At 40.3% G+C, this 27862-nt stretch overlaps 1 protein-coding gene and 1 long non-coding RNA gene across 5 annotated transcripts in view; one reads left to right on the top strand and one right to left on the bottom strand.

The window, feature by feature from the left end:
- Nucleotides 1–4946, top strand: part of PDE8A (phosphodiesterase 8A) — a 117089-nt gene extending 112143 nt beyond the window's left edge. For all 3 annotated transcript variants that reach the window (XM_032469012.1, XM_032469011.1, XM_032469010.1), the window contains 2 exons: nt 2451–2580; nt 3643–4946. In XM_032469012.1, the coding sequence (XP_032324903.1) occupies nt 2451–2580; nt 3643–3773 (261 nt within the window). In that variant the 3' untranslated portion in view covers nt 3774–4946. The remainder of the gene's footprint in view (nt 1–2450; nt 2581–3642) is intronic.
- LOC116660221 lies at nt 116–26169 on the bottom strand. 2 transcript variants are annotated; one of them, XR_004315627.1, is made up of 3 exons: nt 25789–26169; nt 2214–2439; nt 116–1022 (listed from the first exon to the last, which is right to left on the bottom strand). It is a non-coding gene; the product is annotated as an uncharacterized LOC116660221 (long non-coding RNA). The 2 variants fall into 2 exon arrangements; XR_004315626.1 differs by lacking the exon at nt 25789–26169 and adding an exon at nt 3440–3658.
- Between the last annotated feature and the right edge of the window lie 1693 nt (nt 26170–27862).

Genomic DNA, 27862 nt, shown 5'->3' with positions numbered 1-27862 from the left:
ATTAAAGACATTTGTCAAAATGTTTCATTGAAAGGCTTTTAACAAAGAAAACTCCAAATGATTTCATTGAGGAATTCTATGAAACGTTTAAGAAATAATGCTAGTCTTACACATTATACCAGAAAATAGAGGGGAGAACACTTTGCAAATCATTTATGAAGCCCTTATTAATTACCCTGCTATGTAACTTGACAAAGAGAACATCAGGAGAAATTACAGTCCATCATCCGTATGAACACAGATTGCAGAGCCAAAGCGAAGAAACAGAGCATGAGGGCTTTCACTGACCTTCAACAAGTCAGCTGATTCCATGTGGATGGGGAGGGCAGGCCTGCCGTAGAAAAGCCTCTGGAGCCACGAATGACCACTGAGCCGAGCCTCTGCTCCCCCTCGGGAGGGGGAGTGTCAGGAGGGCACCTGCCTGGGGCCCTGCTCTCTGAGCCAGACAGGCCAGCGGGCGGTGAACCCGAGGCTCTTCCTGCACCCTCCCTCGCTCCCCGCCCATGGCAGAGACCCATGTGGAGCTAACCCTGCAGTTTTCTGAGACAGCAATGGGGACGGGGCTGCCAGCCTGTGGCCTGCCAGCAGAAGCCAAGACTTGTCAGTGTTCCCTGCTGCTTCTCTTCCCAGAGCACCCTGATCCTACCTCCCACACCTCCTGGAGTCTGCTCCTGGCCCAGCAACAGGTGTAGAGGGTCTCTGTCCTGGCCTGTCCCATAGTCTAGCACAGGCCTCTTTCTTGGCACCTGCCCCAGCACTGTCAGCACCCAGCCAGTATAAGTGCATCTCTGCAGGACGCTTGGTACAGTCCCTCCCAGGAAACCTCCAAAGGTTACCTGCTACCCTCAAGTAGAGATCGCATGTTGAGAGCTGTGGTGAGTCACTGTCACTACCAGGGAAAGTCATCTGCCTTTAGCTGTGGAGCCCAGTTCTTCCAGTGACTTGGCAAGCAGCTCCTGGACAGTTGTCAAGAACAGTACTGGGGGTGTGGGTGGACCGGGAGGCACCGGCCCTAGTTAGCTCTGTGGAAACAGTTCCAGGGGTAAGAATTGGGAGGGACAGGCCCCCAGCCCCAAGAGGACGTTTTCTTTTGGTCCTGCTGAACACCAGAATTCTTGTCCCAGTGTTGGCCACTCAAGAAATGTACTCCACTCTCAGAACAGCACTTCTACAGCCCCATGTGGCCCCCAGAGCCGGGCAGAGGCCGAGTGCACTGCACACCTTCCGTCCTCAGCCCTTGCGTCACTGACAGGCCCTGCAGAGAAGTCCGTGCTAGGTCAGAAAGTTCTCTCGTCCCTGACTCTCTACCTCTGCTGAACGCCCTATGGCACCACCCGCACCCACACTGGGTTTCCTGAAGTTACTAACTCTACTGCCTGTCTTCTGTGTAGAGCTGCCCCTTTGGCCATCTCCCTACCGCAGCCGGTCCACCAGGGGCTGTCTGCCCTGACAATCAGGAATAGGGATCCGGGGAGCCCCTGAGGACAGCTGTGCCTTCCGGAGCCAGAGGATGGCTCTGCCCCTTCTAGCCAGGCACGCCCCATCTCCTTTAATGCTGGTCCCACACTCAGCACCCCCATCATCCTGCCCCTTGCGTGACTGTCCAACTTCACTCTCAGCCCTGGCTCCGGCAGGGACCTCTCCGTGATTCTAATCACCTGCGCAAACCCTCTGAGTTCCCACCTCGTTCCAGGAAGCCCCTCTGCCTCATCGTCCCCCTCTGGGTGCCCCTCATCCTTTTCTCCAGGCCCCTTTGATGAAAGTGAGACTTCATTAAAAAAAAAAAAAGAACAAGAAACTCCCTTTTATGTTTTAAGACAAATTTGCCTTTTCCTCCAGGATCTTAATTATATATATATATTTTTTTCATTTCATTTCAAATATATCTTATATATATATATATTTTTTTAAACAAACCCCTCTGGAATCCTAAAGATGTTCTGGGAGAATCTGACTAAAGCACATGAAACTCTTCACAGAGCTTCTTTATCTCAAGGATCTCAAGGACATTCAGAACGTTTTCAAATAAAAATCTGGTCTGAGATGAGAGGCAGCCACTAGTCCCTCCTCTGGGAGGGGGGCTGTTCCTCGCTCCCCCTTCAGCTCTTGGGTCAGGCCCTTGAAACACCTGATAGGAGAGAGGGCTGGGCTGGGAGCAGCAAGGAGGTGGCTAACAACGGTTCATGCACCACAGATACCATTTGGGATCTTACCTGAGGAGCTTCAGCAAGAGGCTTCTGGGTGTTGAAAATGTGGGTTGGGCTGGGTTGGGGTGTCCTCAGGCCCCCTGGCACAGAGCAGTCCTCACTCTGGGGACAACTTGGTATGCAGCGGCAGGTCTGCTTTGTCGGCTCGGGCTGGCATCCCCACATGCTCCCTGGGAGGCCAGGAGAGTCTCCAGTGGACCCGGATCCTGGAGTCTTGTAATTCCAGCATTTTCTGCTTTGCAGACAGATGAAGAGAAGCAACAAGACTTGCCTGTGGTGATGCCAGTTTTCGACAGAAATACCTGCAGCATCCCCAAATCCCAAATCTCTTTCATTGACTACTTCATCACAGACATGTTCGACGCTTGGGACGGTGAGAACGCTTAGAGCATATCTCCCTAAATAGCGGGGAACTGCCTGTTAGGTAGCAAATAGCGTCGTTTTTGACTTTAGAACATGTTAGGGGGCTCAGACTTTCACGAAGGTCTGAGGAGAAGCAATGAGCTGTCACCAGGGAACCTGAGGGCGGGGTGGGCGCCTCCTCCTCACTGGCCGGCCCCCAGGGCTGGCCGGGGTACTGCCCGTTTTGTAGATGACAGAAGTGAACTTGGGGCTGCACAGCCAGTGGTAGAGAACCTAGGATTCAAAACCACTATGTCAACTCCAGTTCCCACACTGTTCCTGCGGGAACCCTCCTGCCATCTGCTCCCCCAGCTTCTCCCACCTGGCTCTGCAGTAGACCCGGGGCGGGCTGGTCTCTGGCGGAGACCCATGCCCCTCTTTAACCTTCAGCACAGGCAGAGGGGCCTGTCAGGTAGAGGATTCTCAGGGCTGAGGCCCCACGGATACTCCCTGGGCAGCTGCGCTGTGACAGACACACATCCAGACCTGGTCAGCAGGAGCCAGGCCTCCTCTCTGGGTGCTCGGAGGCCAGGCTGTGGCCCCAGGGCCAGGTGGTCGGCTCCCAGCTTAGTGCTTCTGGGACTGAGAGCAGAAGCGTGGCCTCTCTAGGCCCCCGTTCTCTTGTGTAAATGACTTGCTCCCCCACTCCTGCCCTCAGGGATGTGCTGCAGATGGGAGGGGCTGTCCCCCCACCCTGCAGGAGGACATGCAGGAGAGCCAGTCAGCACCTGGCACTGGTGTAAGGTCAGGGGCTCCATACACTTTGTCCCTGACACCCCAGGCTGATTAAATGGTGACTAAGCAGGCCAGCACTCTGCTGCTTCACCTACCAGAGCTCAGTGCAGCTGTGGTCACGGACGAGCTGCTGGCGCTGAGTACAGGGCTTGATTCAGTCGTCAGACCATGTGTTTGCCGTGTTCGTGAGCATTAGGCGCCCGTCTCCCCCTTCCGTGCCTCCTCCTCACATGCGCTCTCCTTAGAAAGCCTAGGCTGAGGCTGTGAACGGACGTCACATTCCCATCTTTCTCTCCAGCCTTTGTAGACCTGCCTGAGTTAATGCAGCATCTTGACAACAACTTTAAGTACTGGAAAGGACTGGACGAACTGAAGCTGCGGACCCTGCGCCCACCCCCGCATCGTGCGCAGCCCTGCCCGGGGCCCTGACGCTCCGCCCCTCGGTCGCTTGTAATTCCTGAGGGCTGCCAGGGTTCCTTGGTCCTTTCAGTGTTAGGCAAAGCCGTCCCCAGGTCTGCAGAGCCTGTAAGGACACGTGGGGACACCAGTGACCTTCTGTAGCCATCATCTGATGCCACTGCCATGAAGGGAGACACAGTCCTCTGCACCTGGGCCTGCTGCGGGGCTCGTCGGACAGTCCCGTGAGAACCACAGTTGGCAGTAGCTTTGGTTAGAACACGAGCTCGGGACCGCCCCTGCAAAGGCTACTGACGGACTTCCTGCCAGTGACAGAGAATGTCTTGTTGCAATTTCTCTCAGTTATGCTGAGCACTTAAGAACAGCTAATGGCAATCAGATCTTTTCCTCACATCACAGAAGGTGCACGCGCTCACCCTGGGACACTACTGAAAGTGACTTCTAAAATTGAACAGCAAAGGACAAAGAAATTTTGAAGTTGATTATTAATATCAATTATTAAAATGTGTTATTTATTTTATTAGAAGTTCAATATTTTCTATGAATTTAAAAATACTTCAAAGCCAAAGCCAACTTTAAATGCTATGACCAAATTTACATGATTCATATTCATTATGTATCGCTTAGTGTACAGACTTATTTTCATAATGCAAATTTAAAATACAAAATGACACATTTTCACTGCACTATAGAAATATTTGTGTATGTTAAACTTTTCTGACTGATGCTAATTGGGAAAAGCTGTTTTGTCGGTGGGTCTGATTCTAGGAGAGCCGAGTGAGAAGGGCTCCTGTGGGGAGGCCAGTGCTCGGACCTGCTCACGTGGCCTCAGCTCTGCAGGCAACTCCCCAAAGTGAAAAGAAACTAGGACTTCACACTTTTTTCCTAAAATTTTATAATTGAGTTTCCAAAAATCTGCCTTATTTTATACAGTATTTCTATAAAATATTCCCGATAAAAACAAAGCAAAAACGGAGTATTTAGTGAATTGACATTTTATAACCAATCTGTTTTCATCTGTATTGGGAATCTTTGATTCTAGGAATTTATAAAGGTTCTGTATCTTCACATTTTGAACTAGTACCACAAAAAATGACACATGATGACATGTCAAAGCTCTTGTTTCATTTTAAACTCGTATGTTTTCCAGATAAAAATGAAATTGAACTATTTGTTTTTAAGAAATCCTGTGTCACCTTTTCTTTGAAATTTTATTCTTAAAATGCTTTACCTTTCTTTCCCTCTAAATAAAGAAGATGCGTAGTTAAATGTCTTTTTCAGGGTCACAAAGGGCCAGATGAAGATGTGGGAAAATTCTCAGAACTACCTTTAATTCACCACTTGGCACCCATTCAGAGATATCAGGGCGCTCTGGAGGGTCCGACAAGGCCAGCCCTTCAGGGGTCTCTGTCTAAAGAAACAAAGGCCCCCCTTTCCTGTGTGAAGACACGTAGCCTTGACATTGTGGACTAACATGGGAAGGAAGCCCTCTCCCCTTCTCTAGGTGCCAGGAAAGAAATGACCCCCACAAGGAACTCAGCCATCATAAGGTAGAGAAGGAATAATCAGAGACTTTAAGATGAGTGTGCCTAACATGTCTGAAGCGGTAAGAAGCAACAGAAACCATAGGGTAAGCCAAGGTAGTTTGGGGGGGAAAAATAGAATTTAAAAAGAACCAAGGACATTCTAGATATGAAGAATATAATCATCAAAACAAATGGAAAACTTCTGTACAGGTTTAACATGACCAGACATAAAGAGAGAATTACTAAATTGGAAGACGTAAGGAAATGCCTCAGCGTGCAGCACAGAGGTTAAAAATAGAAAATATGAAAGCAAGGTTAAAATACGGAGGGTAGAATGAAATGCTTCAAAATGCGTCTAAAGAGGTGGTCCAGAAAGGAGAATGGGGAGAAGCACTAGCCAGAGAAAGCCCGAGAGTCCCTCAGGATTTGACAGAACCAAGTCCTCGTATTTACAGGGCACAGAAATCCCAAGGAGGATGCACACTATACACAACACAGTGAAACTGCAGAGCTTTGAGCTCAAAGAGAAGAACCCAGAAGCTGTGAGAAAAGACAGATGGCTTACAGAGGGACTAGTGTTAGGCTGCCTTCAGACTTCTCATTTGCAACAACCAGAAGACAAAGGAATGATGTTTCAAAATATTGAAGGAAATGGTCAGCTGAGAATTACATACAAACTAAACTCTTTCAAGAGTGAAAGTAAAATAAAGATAATTCCAGACATGCACATGTTAATCATAAACAGACCATTGTGGAAAAAAATGCTGAAAGATATGCTTCTTTAACATGAGTTCAGAAAGGAGAGGTGGGAGATGAAAAGCGATGGGAAACACCTGGACAGAACCAAACAGGTGTATCTGAGTGGGGAAACCAGTGACAGTGACATACAATCAGGATTAGGAGAAGCACAGTGTACAAAACAGAATAAGCTACATGTTCAGGACAGAAGAGGTATTTATTTTAGATTAGACCTTCAAGATTATTAAAAGTTAAGGGAATTTGGCAAAGGAATAAAAGGATGTGGAATTTAAAATCACTAAAAGGAGTAGGGAGGGTATATAGCTTAAGCAGTAGAGCGCATGCTTAGCATGCGTGAGGTCCTAGGTTCAATCCCCAGCACCTCTATTAAGAAAATAATTAAATAAACCTAACTACCTCCCCCCCCCGAAAACCCCTAAAATTACTAAAAGGAAAGCTAAGAGAAGAAAATATATACTTAATGCAATCACTAAGAGATAAATGGAAAAAGAAAGTATGAATTGGAAAAGAAAGAAATAAGTACAAATATAAGATCACAACTCATGCAAAATCAATTCTAGATTAAAGATCCATATGTAAAAAGAAATATTTTTGACATTGGAATGGGGGAAACATTCTTAAAATGACACCAAAAGCTTTAGAAAGCATATAAGGAATTATCTACAAAAGTTACAAATTCTACAAAATACATAAACTCTGCTGACAAAATATGCTACAGATTTAGGAATGACCTATAGAAGCAACAAATTACTATCCAGACTATATAGAAGAATGCCTACAAATCAGTAAGAAAAGGACAAAAAGCAAGTTATTTTACACCCTTCAGGTTAACATACGTTTTTTAAAACCTGACAATACCAACTGTTGATGAGGGTATGAGAAAATGTGAACTCTCCAACCTCAATGATAAGGAGGGTAAGATTGGTACCACACTGGAAAGCAATTTGGAAATACCTACTAAAGTTCCTCAATTCAGCAGCTTTACTTCTAGACTAGAGAAATCTGCAAATGTGCTCAAGAAGACACGTTCAAGAATCCTCACACTAGGTTCTGTCATGGTGGGAAAGCAGAAATACTCTAGGTGTCCTCAGGAGGAGGAGGGACACAGACTGCAGCACTATTATCCTCAGAATACGTATGCTGTGGAAGCAGTTTCTAAAGTGGCTCCCAGCGGCTCCTGCCTGTTGGTATTCACAGCATTCTCCGGACCTAATGGCTCACTTCTAACCAACAGAATAAGGCAAAGCAAGATGGATTGCCACTTCCGAGATGCAGCCATGAAAGCTCTTCTTTTAAAAGGACACTAATCATTTAGGGCCCATTCTGAATCAGATAGATTCATCTCACAATTCTTAACTGACTACGTCTGCAAAGACCTTATTTCCAAAATAAGGTCACGTTCTGAGATTCCTGGGGATCTGAATTTTGGGGGTCACTATTCAGCCCGTTACACACGGTGATACTCCATCTTGCACACATCTTTGCATCAATTTTTTGAATACCCAAAACAATACATTATTGTCCATGGAAAAATGAATAGCAGGAGCATTAAAATGTCCAGGAAGTTTACAAATACCGAGAACTGGCTTGTGTGACACCAAGCTCCTGGTGTGCACACTAGAAAACAGAGCTTTCCTGCCAAACACCTCAGCTTCTGCATCTCACTGGGGTTCACCCATCAGGTGTGGAGGAGCAAGGCTCTGATCTGGAGTTGCGTCACAGGTCGGGAGAAGCAGGCAGAGGCATCGATTCAGCGCATCCTCCACCAGCAGCTGCCCTGGCGGCCCAGCCCTGAAGTGTGGCTTAAGGAGACTTTCCAGGAAACTCAGTTCAGAGTCTGTTTCTTCCACTGACAAATCACTTCCGCTTCCATTAGCTAGAGGGGGCTCCCCAGTCTCAAAATTAAGGCCCCTGATCACAACCAGGAGGACACATTCCAACTTCATGAAGGCTGTTACCTCAGGGGCAGGGGAGGGACTGGTACTGGGGAGACATTCAAAGGGAACTACCTGTACATTTTGTTTTCAATGGGAAAGAATTTAAAGAAGATAAAGCAAAATATTAACATTTATTAATTCTGGTGATGGGCATATCAGTTTTTAAAAAATATATCACTAGGTTTTTCTATATGTGAAATGTATCATAATCCTTTTTTTAAAATGTGGAGCTCATGCCTGGTGTAAAGACAGCTAGAAGAATATTTTCTCTTTAAGCAGAGAAGGTCTGACTAGTATACAAAACAGGGAAGCCATATGAAAAAACAATAACGAACTCAACTATAAAAATAAAAATATTCTAAATACCAACTGCAATGAATCAAAAGAAACAGGGAAATGTTTGTAAATCATTTTACAAAAAGCTTACTTCCACAATAACTGATTTTAGGAAACTTCTAATAAAGTATTCAGCTGGGAAAAAATAGGAAAATGATATGAACAGAAAGTTCACAGAAAAAAAGTATAAAAGGTTTTTAAACTAAAGATTATGCTAAATCACACTGATAGTAATTGAAATGCAAATTAGAACCAATTTGAGATAGTTTTCACCTTTAAGATTAGTAAAGAACAAAAAGTTTGGTAACAGTGTTGAAGAAGCTGTGTGGAAACAGGCACTCTCATACCTGGCAGGTGAGTGTAAATCCGTAGAACCTCTACGGAGGGCAACGTTGCCAGATCCATCCGGATCACAAATACGTGTGCAGTGTGGCCTAGCGGTTCTCCTTCCAGAATTCAAGTTCCAGAAATAGCTTACTAAAGATATACTCACACATGTGGGAAATGGTATGTATACAGAATTATTTATGACAGCCCTGCTTGGAACAGTAAAAGACTGGAAACAACTTAAATGTCGATCATTTAAAAGAGTAAGTAAATAAATGATGGCATGCCGCTACAATAGAGTATGATGCTTTTTTAGGAATAAAAAAGAATGAAAAGGTTCTTTGTGTGTTGATATGAAGAGACTGCCAAGATATATTATTAGGTGGGGGGAAAGCATAACACAAAACAACAGACATACATGGTAGCATTTGTTTAAAATCTCTGGATGTACACACAGACATGAGTGACAGAGGTTGCCTGGGTGGCCGGAGATAAGAGCCCAGGAGAGACAATTCACTGTGTGTCCATTTGTACCTTTTGGATTTTGAACAGTGCTCCTGAGGAATACAGAAGAAGTGAATAAATGAAAAGGCAAACCCTATTTTCAGGATGAGTTAATTTTGTAAAAATGTCAATTTCTTCCTAAATTATCCTATGAATTTAGCATGATTCCCAACTGAAAAAAAAAAGACACAACTTTTTAATCTAGTTAAGTCATTCTAATGTTCATGTATTATGTGAAGGAAAGTCAGAAAAATTCTGAAAATGAAGAGTAAAGGGAGAGGACTAGCCCAGGACATGAAAACATGAAGTTGCCATGATTAAAACAGAGACACTGACCCTGTTCAGATGAGTAAATGGAACTGAAGAGAGCGAGAAATACACCAAAACACATACTGCAGTTTAGTAGAATATTAAATATTCTACTAAATATAGAATATTAGATTAGACAAAAAGACCGGAAGGAAATGCACCAGCACGTTTGCAGGGGCCTCTGGAGGCTGGGCTGACAGGGCTTCATTGCCTGCCTTGTGCTTTTCTGGGTTTCCCCAAACTTAATACATGTGATTGATTACATATGCAGTTAGAAGGTCCTAAGGTTTGAAATCTGAATGACTGGGAAGGTGGTGTGGGCCACATCCGTAGGGAATGTGGAGACAGAGGACTCGCAAGGAGACACAGCCCATCCAGACTTGGACGTAACCTGTCTGGGGGCCTGTGGACCCCAACAAGGGAGCCAGCTAGAGGTGGACCCTAGACTCTGTAGAGAAGGCTAAGCCGTGTTTAGCTCCATGGACGTGACACAAGCTGTCAAGGGGGCGGGGAGAGGACAGCTAAGGGCACAGCTATGACACCTGCTCCTGGGGCCTACAGAGCAGGTGTGGACAAGGCCCAGGGCCTCAGGGCCTCCCGAGGCTGGAGGGGAGCAGAGCAGTGACAGCGTTCTGGACTTTTCACCTCCTGCTTGAGCAACCTCACAGAGGACTCTGGCTGCCCGGCTGGGAAGGACAGGGGTGAGAGGGCGCTGGTCATGTGTCCCCGGGAGCGGAGAGGGCCCAGCAGTGAAGCACGAGTTCCTAACCGGGAGAGGACCTAAGTTTGTCCGCCCACCTCATTTGAGCTGAACCTTTCTATAAAGGAGAGGAAAAAAAAAAAAAAAAAGGTCCAAGAAACGTCGGAAGCACTTTTGCTTCCCCATTTTCTTCAAAGAAAAAATTGGATGTGGAAGACCCGGTTTCTGAGTCACAAGGAAACCTTTTCCCCAAGGACTGGGGTCAGAAACAATGGGAAAAGGAATTATTAAAACCATCAGCTCACAACAAGCTCAGGAAGAAGCTGAATAAACTTTGAACAATTTGTCTCATCCTGCTATAAAAAGAGGAAATTTCATAAAGACCCATCACGTGTCCGCTGTTACACGCCCTTTCACTCCACTGACACAGCCTCGCGCCACGAGAGAAAGAGGTACCTCTCCGCCCCTTCCCAAGGCCTGTGCGCAAGGAAGCGGGGCCGCTGCCCCTCACCTCTCCGCGTGGGGTCGGCGCACCCGCAGCGTGGGCGCCGCCCGCAGCGGCTGGACCTTCGGCCCCCGGCCTCGCAGACCTGCTGCCCAGAGCGTGCGCTTGGGCAGGCGCCCTCCCCGCGCCTGCGCACACTGATGTTCAAGAAGCTGGTTGGACAGACGCTCTCACTGCAAAGTGAAGGGCCCTACAATGAGGTGTTTTCACAAGCCCCCCTTCCCATTTCCTCTCACCCCCATTTCACCAACGCTTCAAACTCCAGCTGAAAGGCCCCATTTTTGTCCCATAGACTAGGTCCTGTTTAATCTAGAAAAGGAGGAAACACACTCAGCCGTCAGGAAGCAATAGCATTCACTTAGGGGCCAAAAACAACACTGCAGACTGAGAACAATGCAGGAGGCGGCCGGGGGAGGATCAAGGCAGCTTAGCCTGGTGGTTCTGGTCACTGAGAGAGAAAGGAGGCTCAAGTGCAAATTACACCCAAGGAGGGTGAACTGTGCCATGTTTCTTAAAATAGAAGGAGTGGTTTAAGAATGTATCTGAGCATTTTCAGATATTAAAAGCAAGTTTCCTTCCAGACAGAGAGATTGGCCTCACATGAGGCATCGCTTTCTTACTCCAATTTTCAGCTCAATTTATCCCAGTGATTTGGCCACAGACCTAGTTTAAGGCCACTGCCTGTAGGTGGGGCAGAACTCCCTAAAAGAGAATGACTTCAGAAGGAAAAAAAAAAAAAAAAGATGTACCTTCCAAATGATTTTATGAAGAGTAAAGGCTCAAGTCTCTCGTAAGATTAACTTTTAAAAATTAAAAACTAAAAAATACTATTTTTAATATGCTCCATTCCAAGAACATATACTTTCCAGAATTTCACACAAGATTAAAAATGAAGACAAATCAAGCTGATGAAAGGATAAAACATGCTACAATGTCACTACAAGTAGCAGCCAATTTTGCTTGGAGTTTCCTTGCAACCAAAGTGGAAACAGAACAAGATCAGTTCAAAATTGGTAACAATGAAATAAGCAGGTATCTAGAGGTCTTTTCTTAGCAGAGATTTGAGAAAATTTCTCCTGTGGGACACTCTGTAAGGCAGTTCCAGTACTTTTAACTAAATTCTGTACTTGTGATATCAAGACCTGAGAACAAAGCTCCAAGGTCAGGTTTAATGCTGACCCTCACCGCCTACAGGAAGGCCACCATCTCCGCTTCACTGCCACTGAGGTTGCCTCCCACCAGAAGATTGCCCGGTATCTACCAGTGACTGCTCCAGCCATGAATGGATGGGTAACCCTATTCTGCCCAATAAGCCACAAAGAGAAGTCTGCGAGGATGATTCAGAATCAAGTTCTCACTCCCACGAAAGAGCCATGGGAAGAGACAGTCTCTCTCTCTAGGTGGGTTGGGTCCAGATGTGACTCCTGGGACTGCTGCAGCCATAGTGCTACCAGCCAAAGGATGAAGCCACCTCCAACAGTGGCAGTGCTGAAGGATGGATGGAAGAAACCTGGGTGTTCAGTGTTATCACCAGCCTCGGAACCCTCAGAACTCTGGCCTTTCTGTTTGGTGAGATAATAGCCTATCCTTATGGTTTCCACTAGATTCATTCAGGGTTTACATGTCTATGGAAACAAAATGTAATTGCCCAATTTTTAGAGGGAAAATACAAAATTAGAAATGGGAGTTTTCTACACACAGGAGAAATACTACATAAATCAAGATTATTCATCCCAGCAGAAGACTAGAAGGGGGAGGGTATAGCTCAAGCAGTAGAATGCATGCTTAGCATGCATGAGGCCCTGGGTTCAATCCCTGGTACCTCCTCTAAAAATAAATAAATAAAAACAAACCTAATTGCCCCCCCCACAAAAAGAAAAGACTGTATACAATCTTAATATACCAATTATATATATATATACACACACACACAATAATTTTTTTATTTAAAAAATTAATTTAATTTAAAAATTTAAAAAATCTTAATATACATCACTAAGTGAGGGGAGACACATAACCATCGTCAGCTATTGGTCAAATGCATGCACAGTGGAATTCTCATCCATAAAAAAGGAATGGGAAAGAAACCAATATTCACTAAGTGAAAAAAGTGTAGAGCACTGTGTATACTGTGCTTTAATATATATTTAAAAGGAAAGAAATACGCGTATTTTTTGCAACTGGTATTAGTACCAGTTAGTTGCTACATAAATTACTCAAATACTTAGCAACTTACAAGAGCAAACTTTATCATCTCAGTTTCTGTGGGTCAGGAGTTTGGGAGTGGCTTACTGGGGTGGTTCTGGTTTAGTGTCTCTCATGGGGCTATAGTTAAGATGTTGGTCAAAGAGTGACATCAGTGAAAACAGAGTAAGATCCTCCAAAATTTCCAGCCGCCATAAAGACAATAAGAAAACTGACAAAAACTGTCAGAACCAAAAGATTGAAGCAATCTGGGGAGCTTTAATCAAGAAAAACGGCTAAGTCTCAATGTGAACAGTGAGCTTTGTGGCAATTTAACTTATCCGATTTCCATCCCCCTCTCTCCAGCTCTGTGATAGCCTTGAAAATAAACAGCCCAAATCACAGTGAAAAATAGCAGCCTGGCAGACAATAGGAGGTAAATCAGGGTCAGAGCTTCTGAAAAGCCTCATTCCCATAAAATTGTCATTATATGAGTTGCCTGGTAGCTCCTGAAAGACTCTACTTGCAAGGCTGTCTTTATTGACTAGACCTGGAGCTTGTCCGGTGTGAAAAGTCTTTTCCCTGGGGGTGTTGGTAAAAACATTTTGATGTAATTGTTTGACTTTGTGGCTCCTATAGGCAGTGGGTGACAACTGGGGCAAACAATAGGCTACCCAAGAAGCTTAAAAGTAAAATCTAGGAAAGGAGATGTCCCTAAGGGCTTTGAAAATCCCATATTTTCACATATTCCTCAGAATCTAGAAGGCTAAGGGGTGTGTAGGATTGTGTGCATGCTCAGAAAAGAGGTGATAAGGCCCTCTCACCTCCAGCTGACACTGAGGCTCTTTACAAGCAGAAAGTGAAGTCCAAGGCAGAGCTGTCAAGTGTCTGGCTGAGTGCTGAAGGCATGCCACAATAAGCATACAGAACCACTTGGCAATGACTGGGTGATTTACTGGTTCCAGGCATTAAGGCAATCTTTGACCAATCATTAGCTGACCACTAATCTAACCAAGCAAAGACTTCAGTGTAAGACAGACCTTACAAAAATAGTTCACGAAAGTCACTGAACAACCCCAGCAACTACAAAAGCCTTTAAGGATGAAGGAAGAGTCTGATTTCCAGAGTTGCCACATTATATTAATTTAAATGTCCAGTTTTCAGTTTTCAATTATAAATTATTATAAGATATGCAAAGAAATAAAAATGTGTGATCCATATACAGGGGGTGGGTGGGGAAGCTATCACTAGAAATGGTTCCTGAGGAAGACAAGACCAAACGCTTTAAATCAGCTATTTAAAATATGTTCAAAGAACTAAAGGAAATAATATCTGAACAACTAAAGGGAAGTATGAAAATAATGAGAAAATCTCAAAGAGAAAATCTCAATAAAGAAATAGAAATGATAAAGAAGAACCATACAAAAATTCTAGAGTTGGAAAGTATAATGACTAAAATGAAAAATTCACTAGAGGTGTTCAACAGCAGATTTCAGCAGGTAGAAAAGGAATCAGTTATCTTGAAGATAGGTAAACTGGGCTTACCAGTCTTGAGGAAAAGAAAAAAGAATGAAGAAAACTGAACAAAGCCTCAGAGACCTCTGGGACAGCAACAAGTGTACTAACACATGCATATGGGAATCCCAGAAGGAGAGGAGAAAGAGAAATGGCAAAAAGAATATTCGACAGAATAATCGCAGAAAATTCCCCAAATTTGATGAAAAACATTTGTCTACACACCCAAGAAGCTCAATGAACTCCAAGGATAAACTCAAAGAGAGGCACATCATAAACTGCTGAAAGCCAGAGACAAAAAGAGAACCTTAAAGGCCACATGAGAGAAGTGACTTATCACATATCATGTACAAGGCATCCTTAATAATATTAGCAGCTGATTTCTCATCATTAAGGCCAGAAAGCAGTGACAGAACATGGCAGTGGGATGTAGATGGGCATTCATATATAAAGGTTTAATGTGGATGATAACAACACAAAGGAAGGGAGAAACAGAGCTACACAGGAACAAAATTTTGTATATTATTGAAATAAAGCTGGCATTAATCTCAACTAGATTATTATAAATTAAGATATCCAGAACAGCCACTAAGAAAATAACTCAAAAGATATGTAATAAAAGAAATAACAAGGTAATTAAAATGCTCCACTAGAGAATATCTATTTAACACAAAGAAGGCAGTCATGGAGCAACAGAGGAACAAAAGACATTAAGACATATAGGAAACAAGTAGCCAAAAGGAAGGCGTAAATTCTACATTATCAGAAAGTACACTCAAAGTAAGTGAATTAAACACTACAATTAAAGCTGGAGATTGTCATATGGGATTTTTAAAAAAACAATCAAACTATACACTATCTACAAGAGACACACTTTAAGTTCAGATACAAATAGGTTGAAACTAAAAGGACAGAAAACAATATACCATTCAGACAATAACTGAAAGAGAACTGAAATGGCTATACTAATATCAGACAAAAATACACTTTAAAAGAAAAATTGTTACTATGGAGAAAGAAGGACATTTTATCATGATAAAAAGGACAATCTATCAAGAAGATACAGTAATTATAAACATATGTACCTGATAACAGAGCACCAAAATACATGAAGCAAAAACTGACAGAACTGAAGTGAGAGTTAGACAATTTAACAATAATTGTTAGAGTCTTCAAAATCCCACTTTTAATTATGGATAAAGTAAGTAGACAGAAGATCAACAAGGAAATAGAAGATCTGAACAATACTATAAGGCAACCACTTATAAGGCATCTATAGAACATTATATCCAACATCAATGTATACAAAAAAATTCCTATTATACATGGAACATTCTCCAGGATAGACTATATCACAGGCCATGATACAAGTCTCAATATGTTTAAAAGAACAGAACTCATACAAAGTATATTTTCTGACCAAAATGGAACAAGAAATAATAGGAAAAATTTGGAAATTCACAAATATGTGGAAATTTAACAACATAATCCTAAATTACCAATAAATCAATGAATAAGTAGAGAAAAGAAAGAGAAATTAGAAAATACTTTCAAATGAATGAAAATAAAAACATGAGGCCAAAATTTGTGGAATGGAGGGAAACCAGTGCTTACAGAAAAATTTATAGCTGTAAATTATATATTAAAAAGAACACAACTCAAATTAGTAACTTCCTACCTTAATAAGTTAATGAAAGAAGTGTAAACTAAACCAAAGCAAACATTAGGAAAGAAATGATAAAAATTATAGCAGAAGTAAATGCAATAAATATAGGAAAACTATAGAGTAAAATTGATGAGACCAGAAGTTGATTCTTTGAAAGATGAACAAATTGTAAAACTTTGGGCTAGACTGACAAATTTTACAAAAAGACTTAAAGTGCTAAAATCATGAATGAAGGATGGAGGTACATCACTAGCAACCTTCCAGAAATAAAAAGAGTTATAATAGAATACTATGAATAACTATATAACACATTAGATAACTAGGTGAAATGTATAAATTCCTAGAAAGACACAAATTAATGAAACTGACTCAGTAAGAAATAAAAAACTTGAATAAGACCTACAACAAACAGGGATAGAATTATTAACCAAAAAATTTTCCACAAAGAAAAAAACCCAGGAACAGATGGCTTCACCAGTGAATTCTACCAAACATCTACAAAAGAATTAACATCAATCCTTCCTAAACTCTTTCTAGAAACAAAAGGAAGGAGCAATTTCAACTCATTTTGTGAGGTCAGTATTACCCTGATACCAAAATCAAAGATATCACAAGAAAGCTATAAACCAGTACCATTTATGAATACAGATGCAAAAATCCTCCACAAAATACTAGCAAACTCAATGCAGCAATATATAAAAAGATGGATTTATCCCAGGAATGCAAGATTGGTCCGATGTAGGAAAATCACTGTAACATTTTATTGACAGAATAAAATTATATGATTATCTCAATTAAGCACAGAAAAAGCATTTGACAAAATTCAACACTCTCTTGTTAAAAACACTAATAAACTAGGAATAGAAGGGAACTTCCTCAGAATGAAAAAGGGCATCACAAAAAATCCACAGCTGACATCATGCTTAATGGTGGATGGACTGGAAACTTAGTTCTAAGATCAGAAGCAAGACAAAGATATCTGCTCTTACTACTTCTATTCAACACTGTACTGAGGCAATGTGCTAGAGGTACTCACCAGGACAATGAAGGAAGGAAGGAAGGGAGGGAGGGAGGGAGGGAGGGAAAGAAAGAAAGAAAGAAAGAAGAAAGGGAGGGAAAGATGGGAAGGAAGGGAGGAAGAAAAAAAGCATCCAAGAAGAAAGAGAAAGAAAGAAAGAGCCTCCAGATTGGAAAGGAAAAATTTTAATTATGTCTATTTGCAGGTAATATGATCTTGTATACAGAAAGTCCTAAGGAACACACACACACACAAAAACCCATTGGAGCTAGTGTTGGGGCTCAGAGCAGGCTGTCCCAAGATATGCCACAATGGCATATTGATGATTTTGAAGTAAAGTTACTTGAGAAGTGGCTAGTGGGAAAAAAATGATATTAAAAATACTCTGACCTTCCTATTTCCACTGAAAGGAAATAAATCTCCCATGTATAAGTGCCCTCCTTATATCAGGAAGATAGAAAGCACCCCTATCACCAGAGTTAGGGAATTCAAGGCTAAGAAAGCTGTCTAAACAAATTTTGCTTCTTTATTAGTCTGAAACCCAAAACACAAGCTCCTTTGTTAAATTTTCACAAATAATAGTTTGTTTAAAAATGATATATAAACAGCCTGCTTTGGTCACTTTGGAGGAGTCCCATTTCTAGCAGACCTCCGTGTATAAAAAAATAATTTTTTTTTCCTCCTGTTAATCTGTTTTGTGTCAATTTAATTATTAGACCAGCCAAAAGAACTCAAGATGGGTAGGGGGGAAATGTCTTCCTCCTCAACAGTAGCAAGGTTACAGGATATAATTTCAATATATAAAAATTAAGTCTATTGCCATACACTACTAACGATCAACCAAAAAATGAAATTGGGAAAATAACTCCATTTATAATAGCATCAAAAAGAATAAAAATAGTTAGGAATAATTAAGTACAGGGCTTGTGCACTGAAAACTGCATTGAAAACATCACTGAAAGAAATTAAACAACCTGAAAAATATCCCATGTTCATGCACTGGAAGACTTCACATTGTTAGGTAGACAACAGTCCTTGTTAAGGGTTGAACTGTGTCCTCCCAAAAAAGATATGTTGAAGTCTTAACCCTAGCACCTCAGAATGTGTCCTTATTTGGAATAGGGTCATGTAATTAGTTAAGATGAAGTCATCCTGCAATAGGACAGGCCCCCTCAACTCAATATGATTGATGTCCTTATGAAAAGATGCCATGTGACGACAGGTTTGGAGTGATGCATCTACAAGCCAATGAACACCAAAGATTGCTGGAAAACCACCAGAAGCTGGGAAGAGGCAAGGAAGGATTCACCTACAGGTTTCAAAGGAAGCATGGCCCTGAAGACACCTTGATTTCAGACTTCTAACCTCCAGAACCATGAGACAACACATTTCTATTGTTTTAAGCCACTCAGTTTGTGGTTCCTTACTCTGGCAGCCCTAGGAAACTATTTAATAAAGTCCACAAATTGATCTATGGATACAGTGCAATCCCTATAGAGGCCCAACTACCTTTTTTGCATTAATTGACAAGCTGATCCTAAAAATTCATATGGGAATATTATGGGCCCTGAATAGCCAAAACAATTTTGGGAAAAAAAAAAAAAAAAAAAACCCAGCAAAGTTGAAAGACTCACACTTCCTGGTTTTAAAACTTTCTATAAAGACACAGAAATCAAGACTGTGACACTGTCATAAGGATAGGCATATAGGTTAATGGAATAGAATTGAGTCCAGAAATAAACCCTTACATTTATGATTAACTGATTTCCTACATGATGCCAAGACCTTTCAATGGGGAACAGTCGTTTCAACAAGTGGGGCTGGGATAACTGGATATCCACATGCAAAAGAATGAAGTTTGATCCCTACCTCACATCACATACAAAAATTAACACAAATCAGATCAAGGACCTAAATGTGAGAGTGAAAACTACAAAACTTTTAGATGAAAACATAGGCGCAAATCATAGTGACCTTGGGTTAGCCAATAATTTATTAGATATGACACTTAAAGCACAAGCAACCAAAGAAAAAAAATACAAAAACTGGATTTCACCAAAACTTAGAACTCTGTGCTTCAAAGGACACTATCAGGAATGTGAAAAGAAAATTGACAGAATGGGAGAAAATATTTTCAAATTATTGATGGGGTTCTAGTAATCAGAATATATAAAGAACACTTACAACTCAACAATAAAAAAATAAATAATCCAATTTTAAAATGAGCAAGGATTTGAATAGACATTTCCTCAAAGAATATATACAAATGGTCAACAAGCACATGAATAATATCATTAATCATCAGGGAAATGCAAAGTAAAACCACAATAAGATACCAGTTCACACACACTAGTAAGGTGTCATCAAGAAACGCAGTTACAAACAAGTTTTGGTGAGGACGTGAAGGAACTGGAACCTCCATACGTTACTGGTCAGAATGTAAAATAGTGCAGCCACTTTGGAAAACATTCCAAAAGAAAAAACTGAAATCCCTCTTTGGGCTCTGAAAGTTGTTTTTTTTATATATTCTTATGTATATATTGTGACCCTTTATGCTTTAGTTTCAAGGTTTGTGAAAGCTTGTCATAGAGAATTACAAAAATACCAAAAACTCTGGCAAGCATGAAAATGAAGGTGAGATCACAAATAGTATCACTGAGTGAACAGATTCAGTAGTAGGCTCCTTGGTTTCCCTTGTTGGACCTGATGTTTTCCACAGCTATAAAAAGCTCCTTCTAACACCTGGGGGAGAATATACTTTCACTGTAACTGTTCACTGACAATATCTGTCAACTGGATTCCTGTTACCTAAATGCAATGCAAAACACTGTGCCTATTACCACCAAACAAACAAAAACAAAAATAATTAAGAGAATTCTATGAACACCTGTACACCAAAAACTGGATAGCCTAGATGAAATGGACAAATTTCTAAAAATACACAAATGACTTAAATTGACTCAAGAAACAAAAAATCTCACTAGACCTATAACAAGTAAAAACATTGAATCAGTAATCAAAAACTTCTCCAAAAAGAAGTTTAGGACCACATGGATTCATTGGTGAATTCTACCAAAAATTTAAAGAAAAATTAACACCAATCCTTCTTAGACTCTTCAAGGAAATAAAATAGAAGAGAACACTTTCCACTTCACTCTGAGTTCAGCATTTCCTGACACCAAAGCCATAGTAAGACCACCACAAAAAAGAAAAATATAAATCAGTATCCCTTATGAATATCAATGCAGAGATCCTCAGCAAAATACTAGCAAACCAAATTCAGCACATTAAAAGGAGTATACACCATGACAAAGTGGAATTTATAACATAAATGTAAGGTTCAACATAAGAAAAAAAATCAGTGTACTACATCACAGGAGTAGAAGAAATGGGGGGAAACCATACTATCATCTCAACTGATACAAAAAAAGCATTTACAAAAGCCAACACTCTTTCATGATTAAAGAAAACTCACAGAAAACTAGGAATAGAGGGAAGATTCCTCAACATGATAAAGGGCATTTATGAAAAACCCACAGCTAACATTATGCCCCACGATGAAAGATTGAAAGCTTTACTTGTAATTTCACAAATGGGACAACAACGCCTACTTTCACCTTGCTATTTAACACTGTACTAGAAATTCTATCCAGAACAATTAGACAAGAACAAGAAATAAGTCATCGAAATTGGAATGAAGAAGTAAAACTCTATTAATTTGCAGGTGACATTATCCAATACATAGAAAATCCCAAGGAATGTACAAGAAAGTTATTAGAGCTAATCAACAAATTCAGCAAAATTGCAAATATCAGTTGCATTTCTACACCAGTAATGAATAATTAGAAAAGGAAATTTGAGAAACCAATTCCATTTACAATAACATCTATGTGTGGGTTTTCCACATCAAGCAATTCTCCAATTCTCTTTAGACATCAACTAGGTATCCTTCAATTTAATTCAGTTTTGACACTCATCAGCCAGAGTTAGCACAGACCCCACAGATTAAAATCTCAGTCCCACAAGACTGCCCCCTAGTTCAGATATCAGTCACAAGTAGTGAGTCGCGAGGTTATCAGCATTTGTCTGATTTAGCTACAAACTGTGGACTCCCATGACCCTGTCTCAGGTTCAGTAATTTGCTGTAACAGTTCACAGAACTCAGGGTAAAACTTTACTATTAATAGTTTGTTATAAAGGATATAAATGAACAGCCAGATGAAGAGATACATAGGGTGAGGTCTGGAAGGATCTTGAGCATAGGATTTTCTGTCCCCAAGGAGTTTAAGATCTGTCACCCTCCCAGCACACATTCACCAATCTGGAAGCTCTCCAAACCCCATCACTAGAGCTTTAAATGGAAGTTAAATTATGTAGACATGTTGGATTAAATCATTGGCTATTGGTGATTAACTCAATCTCCAGCCCTTTTCCCCTCCACAGAGGTCAGGGGGTGGGGCTAGATGTTCTGATCTCTAATCACATGGCTGGTTCCTCTAGCAACCAGCCCACATCCTGAATTTAACTATAGCCCACTAAGAGTCACCTCATTAGCATAAACTCAAGTATGGTTGAAAGGGGCTTATTATGAATAACAAAAGATGGTCCTTTCATCCCTAACACTCAGGAAATTCTAAGGATTTTAGAAGATTGTGCCAAGAACTGGGGAGAAAAACCAAATATATATTTCTTATTATATCACGACACCATAATCTAAAAGAATAAAATGCCTGGGAATAAACTTAAGCAAGGATTGAAAGACTTGTTCCCTGAAAATTACAAAACATTCCTCTAAGAAATTAAAGAAGACCTAAATAAGTAAAAACGCATTCCATACTCATGGATTGGATGACTTAATATTGTCAAGACATCAATACTACCCAAAGTCATCTAGAAAATTCAGTGCAACGCCTGTTAAAATTCCAATGGCCTTTTTTGCAGAAATGGAAAAGCTCATCCTCAAATTCACTGCAGGAGTCCATGTTATAGGTAGAATTGTGTTCTCCAAAATTCCTATGTGGAAGCCTTAACCCCCAGTACCTCAGAATGTGACTGTATTTGGAGACAGGGCCTTTAAAGAGGTGATTATGTTACAGTGACTCCATTAGGGTGGACCCTAGTCTAATCTGACTGGTGTCTTTATAAGAAGAAATTTGGACACACGGAGAGAGATTAGGGATGCAGGTGCACAGAGAAAAGACCATGTGAGGACACAGCGAGAAGACAGGAATCTGCAAGCTAAGAAGACAGGCCTCAGGAGAAACCAAACCTGCTTACATCTTGATGTTGGACTTCTAGCCTTCAGAACTGTAAGAAAATAAATCTCTGTTTAAGACACCCAGTCTGTGGTATTTTGTTATGGCAGCCTAGCAAATTTAAACAGTCCAAGTAAAAAACAAAAAAAACAAACAAAAAACCCCAACTACTCCACCCAAAAAAGACCAAAAACCTTGAAAAATAATTTGGAAGACTCGCATTTCATAGCTCACTACAAAGCTGCAGTAATCAAAACACTGTGCTACTGACATAAGGACAGACATATAGACCAATGGAATAGAACTGAGAGTTCAGAAATAAACCCATACATTTATGGCTAATTTATTTTTGTCAAGGGTTCCAAGTGCATTCAATGGAAAAAGAATAGTCTCTTTAGCAAATTATGCCAGGACAATTGCACTTCCATATGCAAAAGAATGAAGTTCGACCCCTACTTCAAATCACATACAAAAATAAACACAAAATGTATCAGACTTAAATATAAGAGCTAAAGCCATAAAACTCTTGAGAGAAAATAGGGATTTGGCCATGGATTTGGCAAAGGATTCTTAGATATGACACCAAAAGCATAGGCAATACAAGGAAAAAAAATGACTGAACTTCATCAAAATTTAAAACTTTGGTGGATCAAAGGACATTATCAACAGAGAGAAAAGACAACCCACAGTATGCGAGAAAATATTTGCAAATCATGTATGATAAAAGATTAATATCCAGAATATACAAAGAACTCTGACAATTCAGTAACAACAAAAAAACCAATTTGAAAATGGGCAAAGAACCTTAATAGACATTTCTCTAAAGAAGATATACAAATGGCCAATAAACACATAAAAAGATGTTCAACATCACTAATTGTTAGGGAAATGCAAATCAAAACTACAATGAGACACCATTAGAACTTCACACTCATCAGAACGGCTATTATTAATAAATAAATAACAACCAAAAACAAACAAACCCAGAAGGTAACAAGTGTTGCCAAAGATTTGGAGAAATTGGAACTCTTGTTCATTGCTGACAGGAATCTAAAACAGTGCAGCTGCTGTGGAAAATAGTATGGCATTTCCTCAAAAAATTAAACAGATTTACCATATGATCTATCAATTTCACTTCTTGGTATTACTCAAAATAACTGAAAGCAGGAATAGATAGTTGTATACCCATGTTCATAGCAGCATTATTCACAACAACCAAAAAGTGGAAGCAACCAAAATGTTAACCAAAAAAAGAATAAACACAATGTGGTATGTATCAATGTCTGTATGTATGTATATGTATGTGTGTGTGCATATATATAAATGTTATAGAATATTATTTAGCCATAAGAAGGAAAATAGTTTGATATATGCCACAACATGGATGGACCTTGAAAATATCATGCTTATTAGTGAAATAAGCCAGTCGCAAAAAGGACAAATGCTATATAATTCCACTTACATGAGGCACCTAGGATAAGCAAATTCATAAAGATAGAAGGCAAAACAGAGGTTACAAGGTGTTGGGGGGAGAAGGGGAAATGAGGAGTTATTGTCTAATGAGTACAGAGTTTTTGTTGTGGGTGATGAAAAAATTTGGCTGTAGTGACAATGGTTACCATAACACTGTAAACATACTTAATGCTTCTGATTTTTACACTTATGAATGGTTAAAATAATAAATATTATGCTATGTTACTGCAGTTGAAAAAACTATATCAAAATTCACGGAGGTGATATGGTTAAGTCTACAGAGAGTTAAATTCACTGTTAACAGTACTGGTTCAATAAATGACAGATCTAAATATTTTCTATAGAATACCCACCAATGAGTAACATAATAGCATAGATTTTAAACACTTTACATTTTTGCAAGCTTTGAAACATGTCCAAACATTGAGCCCTTTCTGCTCCGCACGTATTTCTATCACCACCAGCTGTAACATTAGCTCAGCCAATTCCCATTTCAGGTTATATTGAATCAGTGGTTTCTCATCTTTAAAAATATTCTCACCTGTAGTTGTTCTATGCAGATTTTTCTAGAGGTTAATTCTTTGCTCTCTCGAAACTTGGCACTGACTCTTGCATAAACAACTGAGCAGTATTGGTAACGTTTTTGACTCATCAAGAGCCAAGGAAAACCATTCAAAACCATTTGCCTTGTTTTTAACTGATTGCTGATATTTCTCCCAATGTTCTCAACTCTTCAAGCAACCATTCTCACCCAAAGGCTAACAGCCTTAGAAATTAACTCACCATTGGTTATTAACAGCTTCCCTTGCCTAGCTAACGAATGAGCTACTTATACCTTAAAAACACAACATCCAAAGCTCAGTTTTCTTTTTTTTCACATTAAGTTTGCACTAATAATTTTTAAATAGTCATTATATAGTAATGGATATGGCCTGCAAAACACTACTGAGTTATAAATGTGTAACTTCAACCCATAGTGTGAAGTGATGACAGTGCCACGTACTGTCTCTGTGGCAACTATTTAATTCAGCCATTATATGAGGAAAACAACCTCCTACAGTATATAAACAAATGAACATGGCTGCCACCCAATAAAACTCTATATATAGACACTGATTTGATTTTCGTATACTTTTCATAGGCCACATTATTCTCCTCTTTTTGTTGCTGTTGTTTTAAAACATTTAGAAATGTGAAAACCATCATTAGTTCATGGTTTATCCACAAACAGGCAGCTGGCCATAGTTTGCTGACCCCTGCAGTTGAAAAAGAGAAAAATGAGCTTTATTCACATTTCTCACAATTGAATCCACTTGTTTTGCTTTTTTCAGTATCTAATGAGGAAAAGCAGCAACCTCAAGTAAAGTAGAAAGGGTAAAAACTCCAAGTGCTGGTTCTTTGAAACTATTAATAAAAAAAATCTGACAAATTTAATTTAGAAAACAAACATAATATTTAAAATGACACACAGTAACAGGGAGTTTTCCTAATTATGAGAAAAACTGTAAGTATACTAATAAACTTGAAAGTCTTAATGACATAGGCAATAGGGAAAATACAAAGTTACATACAGATGGGAATATTTGTGCTTCAATTGTTAAGAATAACCTGGGTTTTGATTTCGATTCTACAAGGCTCTGCACCTTTCACTGCTCTGGAGCTATTTTACAACTGTGTAAGTTGTGGATACCTGATAATGCAAACAATTCTTATCTACATACAAACGCAAATAAATATTCTGTTGGGCAGAGGTTCAGCTGACTTCCCTCCTGTGGAAGAAGTCAGTTTTGCGTCCATTTATAAATTTATTTCAACATTCCTTTAACTCCAAATTTGTCGTCCTCCTTTGAACTGACTCAACATCTCAGTTCTCTCATTGAGCTTTAAAAAAACGCTTAACACGTCTTCATTTCGTATCTATCTGTATGAGAGTCACTTCACTTCGTTGAAAATTATACTTTAACACAACTAAGGACGATACAAAAAAAAAAAAAAAAAAAAGGAAAAAATTACCTCCAAAACTTCCTGGGGCGTTCTCAAATCTTTAAGGAGCAGAGTCTCTGACACAGAAGGCAGAAGAATATCCAGTCTATTTTATGCCAAGAGCATAATCCGGGCCAAACAAGGGAGACGCAGCACCAAGGACCAGCCAAGTCCGGCGGTTTTCTGGGCAGCGCAACTTGCTGCCGCGGCGCACGTGGAACACCTGCGCCGGCCCCGCCCACCTCCTCAAGCACAAATCACAGCCCCCGGGGGCAGGGCCTGGTCATCGGCTCTTAACAAGCTCCACGTGAAGTTCTAAAGGGCACAGGTGTTATTTTACAGGTGAAAGCGCTGAGGCCTATAGAAGTTCCTCAAAAGAATAAAACAGCTTCTTCACGCCACGCAAGGTGTGCTCCCTCCACCTCCCTTCACCCTTCCCACCCCTTATCTAAGTTACCTAGAGCACGGGGCCTTAGAGGTGGACCAGCCGGGCAGCTGTAAAATACCAACGACACTGCCTCCTAGTGGGGGAGTGTGGCAACCATCACAGCAAACAGCCTCGTAGCTGGTTTCCTATTTTGTTAATTTCATTACCCATTGGTAATTTTAACCCAGCTCTAATTCCTCCCCCCCTACAGAAATCCCAACACTTTCCTCACCACCAACACCAAAATCCAAAAAAAGGGGAGGCTTCTTTATACAGAGCTATATTTAGAAGGCAAGAGTATTCGCTGAAAATGCCTGACCCCACACCAAAAAACGTAAAGTTTGTGGTAAATAAGAGAAAACTTCCTTATTGTACAATAGTAATAAATATAAAGGTAATAATGGAGTTAAAATGTCATCTAGATGCTAAAACCAGTGAGTGAAAAGTTGATGAAGAATATTTAACTTTCAAATATCTCTTTACAACTTAGAGTGGAGAAATTTGACAGATGCACCTTAATCCCAAGTGCTCAAACATCACTAAAAATGTGACAAACTGATAGTTCTGTGCCTCTCAATATGATGCATCAAGCACACAGTATATCACTTCTGCACTACAGATCTTCCTTCACTTATGATGGGGTTATGTTGCAATAAACCCATCGTAAATTGAAAATACCCTAAGTCAAAAACTGCATTTAATAGACTTGACCTACTGAACACCATAGCTTAGCCTAGGCTTAAATGTCCTCACACATTGGCCTACAGTTGGGTAAAATCATAAAACACAAAGCCCGTTTTATAATAAAGTGTTAAGTATCTCGTAAGTATGCTGAACATGTACATAAAGTGAAACAGTGATTATATGGATATTGAATAGATGTTAAGTGTTGGTTGTTTACTTTGGATCCACACTGCTGACTGGAGTCTATGGCTCACTGCCATTGCCCAGCAGCATGTTATACCATACTAGACAGGAAAAGATCAAAATTCAAAATATAGTTTCTACTGAATGCATATCACCTTCACACCACCCTGAAGTCGAAAAATCTTAAACTGAACCATTTCAAGTCAGAAACAATTTGTATCCCTACAGAAACGGCTGTTAACTCCAATTGTGAGGCAATATCAAACCAACCCAAATTAAAAGACATTTTACAAAAAATCAGCCAATACTTTTAAAAAATACCATGAAAGACATATAAAGGAGGCTAAAGGACAAGAAAACTAGATGCAGCAATTCTGGGTTGGATCCTGGACCAGGGAGGAAAAACTAGTAAAGACATTATTGGGAAAACTTAAAAAAATCTGATAATGGATTAGGTAACAGTATTTTATCAATTATATTTCCTGATTTTGGTAATCCATCTATGGTTAAAGAATGTCTTTGTTCTTAGAAAATAGACATTAAAATATTTGAAACAAAAGGGCACATCTCTGATTTAATCTCAATGGAACAGAAAAAAACATATAGAGACAGCGGGGCAAAACGTGAACTGGTAGATCTGGGTGAAGTATTTATAAGTTCTTCGTACTGTATCTTGCAACTTTTCAAGTTTGAAATTAGATTAAAAAATTGTTACAATTTTATGTAGTTACATTTCTAGAATGTTTGCTCTATGTCTGCCTGACAGGATCAATGGAGAGCCAGACTGACCTAAGACCCTGATACTACCTT

This window comes from Camelus ferus, chromosome 27, assembly GCF_009834535.1.
Source record: "Camelus ferus isolate YT-003-E chromosome 27, BCGSAC_Cfer_1.0, whole genome shotgun sequence".
NCBI classification, from domain to species: Eukaryota; Metazoa; Chordata; class Mammalia; order Artiodactyla; family Camelidae; genus Camelus; species Camelus ferus.
This window is presented reverse-complemented; position numbering and strand designations above follow the sequence as displayed.